At 16.5% G+C, this 4896-nt stretch overlaps 1 protein-coding gene across 1 annotated transcript; it reads right to left on the bottom strand.

Annotated features, from left to right (window-relative positions):
- Nucleotides 1-134: 134 nt before the first annotated feature.
- On the bottom strand, nucleotides 135-4361 carry PGAL8A_00237700 (conserved Plasmodium protein, unknown function; the record flags this gene model as incomplete). Its single annotated transcript, XM_028671108.1, has 1 exon — nucleotides 135-4361. One exon carries the CDS (start codon nucleotides 4359-4361, stop codon nucleotides 135-137), a length of 4227 nt encoding a protein of 1408 aa, XP_028527793.1.
- Nucleotides 4362-4896: the final 535 nt, after the last annotated feature.

The following is a 4896-nucleotide window of genomic DNA, read 5'->3' as shown; positions in this document are numbered from 1 at the left end:
TTTTTTTTTTTTTTTTTTTTTTTTTTTTTTTTTAAATCAAGATTATTTTTATGAAATAAACTATTATTATTTTTTATTATTATGTTTATTATTTTTTAAATTATGAAAAATGTTATATTTGACAACATAATTTTTTACGATGATAAAGCACTTTGTGTGCTTTCACTGTTATTATCACTTTGAAAAATTTTTTTTTTTTTAAATTTTTTTGTAGTATCATCATGTATTTCATCGAAATTACATTGATTTAAAAAATTTTGATTTTTATTATATTTTACATTATTATTATGAAAAATTCTTGAATTATCTATTAGTATTTCTTTACTATTTCTATTATCGCAAGTATTTATTCCGTTGAAGTAATTTTTAAATTTTCTCTTTAATACATTTTTACATTTTTTTTCATTTTCAGAATCTTTCAGTACCTTTGGATATACATTTTTTTTTTTATCTTTTTCTAATTTATAATTTTTTATATTTCTAGAATAAAATATATCATTATAATATTTTTTTTTATATTTTATTCCTTTAATTTGCATTTTAAAATTATTTAAGTAAATATTTTCATTTTCACTGTCATTTTCATTTTCAGATACTGATTCGTTATGGTAAATATTACATGAACACAATTTAATATATTCCGTAAGTTCTACATAACTTTTTATATTGTCTAAATGAGATAAATTAATTTTAGTATAGGTGCTAATTATTTTATGTAAAATTTTAATTTTTTCATCATAATAATTTATTTTATCAACTAATCTTTTTTTTTTATTATTTTCTATAAATTTGCAACTCTTTTTATTTTTCTCATACTCATTTAAATAATTTTCGTTCATACATTTATTACAGTCACTAGTATTATTCATTAGATCTTTTTCATTTAAATCATTTTCATTCTTATAAATTATATGTTCTAAATAAAATTTGCACGTTTCAATCTCAAAAGAATAATCCTTTTTAATATATTCATAATGTAAGATTCTTTTTAAAAGTGATTCATAATTATATAAAACGTTCATTACATTTATTTTATCATGATTATTTAAATAAACAAAATTTTCACTAATTTTTTTTATTACACTAAAATTGTCAATTTCTTTTTTTTCTCCATCAGAAGAAATTTCATTTTTAATAGGCAATTCTTCATATAAACAATTTAATAAAATTTTACAATTATTAGTAATATTAGATATAACACATGAATTATCAACAATTTCTTTTTTTCTGTTAATTATATTTTGCTTTTCAAAAAAATAATAATTTTCAATACTATCACTTTCTTCTTTTTCTTGATTTACTTCACTTTTATGTATTTCTTCATTTATTCCTATACTATCTTTTAAAATTTCATCAATTTCTACACCACTTTTTTTAAGTTCGTTAAAATTTTCATTTTCTTCTTTTTTTTCAATTTTCTGTTTTATTTCTATTTCTTCATTTTTTTTTAAATCTCTATTAAACATACAATTTTTCAAATTGCCATGATTAGGAAACTCAACATATTGAGAACAACAATCATATAGATTAATTTGATTTGCATATTTATCACTCTCATGATTTATATTATCTTTACAATTTATTTCATTATTATTATTATTATTATTTTCACATATATTATTCATTTTTTTTGTATTTTCATTAAAAATGTTAGAGTTATTTTCATTTTCTTTATTTTCTTTGGTATTTTTAAAAATTTTCATTCTATTTCTTTTGTTATTTATACTTATTACGTTTTCTTTTGAATAATCTTTAGAAGCTATTTGACTACATTTAATATCTTTATTTATAGAATTTTTGCACACTTTAACATTTCTATTATTCCTTGAATTTTTATGGGATTCTTTCTCTTTTTTAAGGTTGTTTAATATTTCATCATTTACACTTTTTGTCAATTCATTGGTGATAGTGTTTTTATTATTTTCTTCATAAATATTTTCTCCTTTTTTATTATCCTTTTTATTGAATGTTTCTTCATTATGCTTATTTGTTTTTAAATTTAAATTGTTATTATTTTCGTCTTCTCTATTCAAATTATCTTTTTCATTAATATTTATTAGTAGATCTGAATTTACTTTGTCTGCATTTTTATTTATTTCAAGATTGTTTTGTGTTTTAATTAATACTGTTTCATTACTATTTTCTTCTTGAAGATCTGATGTATGATTATCATTACTATTATGAGTATAAACAAATTTAGTAGAAGTTATATTATTTATATGCTTTTCATTTATATAATTTTTTAAATTATTATCAATTTTTGATATATTATCATTATTTATATCATCATGAATTTTTTTTTCATTTATATTTTTTACATTTTCACAAAATTCATTCTTATTAATGTTTATAATATTATTTGTTTCATTAGTTGAATTCAAATTAAAGGAATTTCCAATATTATTTAAACTACTATGTTTTCCTTTATATGTATTTTTTACTTCATAATATTTTTTATCTTGATTTCTATTATTAAGTATGTCTATATTATTATCATGATTATTACTATTATCATTATTATTATTACTATTATCATTATTATTATCATTATTATTATCATTATTATTATCATTATTATTATCATTATTATTATCATTATTATTGGTTTTATTATGATTGATACTAATATTATTGTAGTTATTGTCATATTTATTATTACAATTGTTATTACTAGTTTTATTATTATCATTATTATTATTACATTGATTATTTCTGTTTTTATTTTTATTGTTTTTATAATTATAATTAATATTTCCTTCCTCATTTATATTTTTTCTTACATTGTTATTAATTTTTTTTTTGTTATCTTTTTTATTATTTTTGTCAACATTATTATTGCTATTTTTGCTATTAGTTAAATTATTTTCGTTATTGTTATTATTTTTAACTTCATTATTTTTACTATTGGAATAACTTTTATATGGTTTAATATTTTCATTTTTATAGTTATTATTTTCAAAATTTTTTGATGAATCGTGATTTTTTATAGAATGTTTTTTTTTTAATATATCATAACATGATAACTTCATTTCGATTTTTTTTTCATTTCCTTGATTAATTTGATTAGTATCTTCACTTTTGTTATTACATTTGTTACTATTATTTTTAAAATTATTATATTTATTATTTTTGGTTTCATTTAATTCACATTTTAATGAATTATTTTTTAAACATATATCTTTTTCATTTATATTTTTTTGTTCACTATCTTCATTTTTAACTATAGGTATAAAATATTCACTATTTTTTTTTAACTCGTTTTGCTTATAAAGAAAAATCTGATTATTTGTTTTAAAATTTTCTAAATCTATTAATTTAAATGTATAAAAAGATTTTACAAAAGAACATAAAAGAAATTCATCTGGATAAATTAAATTTTTTTTATTCATTAATCTTTTTTTTGTTTCTTCAATTAAGGATATTAATGAATCTATAATATTTTTTATACATACTGATTTACTATTAAAATAAACTTTTTGAAAAGAATCTTGATTTTGTTTTATAAATCTTATGTATAAACTGCAATTACATTCATCATTTTTTTTACAAAAAAATAATTGAGCACTGTATTTTTGAATTCTATTTTTATCAGCCAAAATTCTAACAAGTAAGGAAATTATATATGCAGATGAGTGAATGTCTTTAATATATTTGAAATAATCAATAAAATTTGTAATATTTTTATAAAAAATAAATGAATAATCTTTGATATCAAATTGAAGTTTATTTAAATCAATTCTAAAATAATCTTCGCTATATAAAGATTTGTATATTTCATCATTTATTAAAATATAATTAGTTGTCTCTTTCACCCTATAAGAATGATTAATTTTTAATTTTATATTATATTTATCAATCATATAGAAAATTAAAGAATCAAACGTGTCTTTTAAAACATCTTTTATATTTGCAACTGCATTCCCATTAACTTTCAAATTAACAACTAAATTTTTTTTATCGTTTATTTTGTTATTTTTATTTCTTTTTTTATTATAATTTTTTGTATCATTTTGCTTTTCATTTTTTTTTTCATTTTCATTTATCATCTCTGTTTTTACATCATTCTTTTGTTCCTTTTTATAAAAAAACACATGCACGCAACCCTGATACATATTTCTTGTAACTTTTAAAAAAGAAAAATTGCAATTTTTTATAAAAAAATTGTTATATTTAAATACATCTATTACTTCATCGTATAATGTCAAAATATTCAAATCAAAAAAAGTGTGTCCCTTATAGTTATTTTTTTCTCTATTTTTTAATATTTCATGGTATTCATCTAATGATATTTCGAAGCTATTATTTTTTAATAAATATTCACAAATATTATCATAAGTTGAATAAAAACCTAATTCATCCATGCTATTTTTTTATATGATATATTTTATAAATCACATAAATAATTCAACAAATATTTAATATATGGATAAACCAATATATTTTAATAGAGTGCAAAAATATTTATAATAAAAATGAAGAAAAAAGAGAAAAAAGGAATAAGGAGAATAAAAAAGTAGAAAATGGAAAAACAAAAAATTAAAAAAGAAATACAAAGGAAATTAAATAAAAAATAGAAAAAATATATGAAGATAAAAAAAAAAAATTCAGATCTACATATATTTTTATATATACACCCAGTTTATATAATAAAGTTTTTTATATATGAAAATATATAAATGCTTTAAGAAAAAATTAAAACATTCATATAAAAATACAAATACTATTATTATTTTATGAATAATAAATAGAAACTTTTTTTTTTACTTATTTTTTTTTATTTTATTTTATTTCATTTAATTTTAATTTTTTTTTTTTTTTTTTTTTTTTTTTTTTTTTTTTTTGGTGAAAGAAAAAAAAAAAAAAAGAAATTAAAAAAAATTTATCAAAAATTCAATT

This window comes from Plasmodium gallinaceum (genome assembly GCF_900005855.1).
Source record: "Plasmodium gallinaceum strain 8A genome assembly, contig: PGAL8A_v1_76, whole genome shotgun sequence".
Lineage (NCBI taxonomy): Eukaryota > Apicomplexa > Aconoidasida > Haemosporida > Plasmodiidae > Plasmodium > Plasmodium gallinaceum.
Note: the sequence above shows the minus strand (reverse complement) of the source record. Positions and strands in the feature narration are given on the sequence as shown.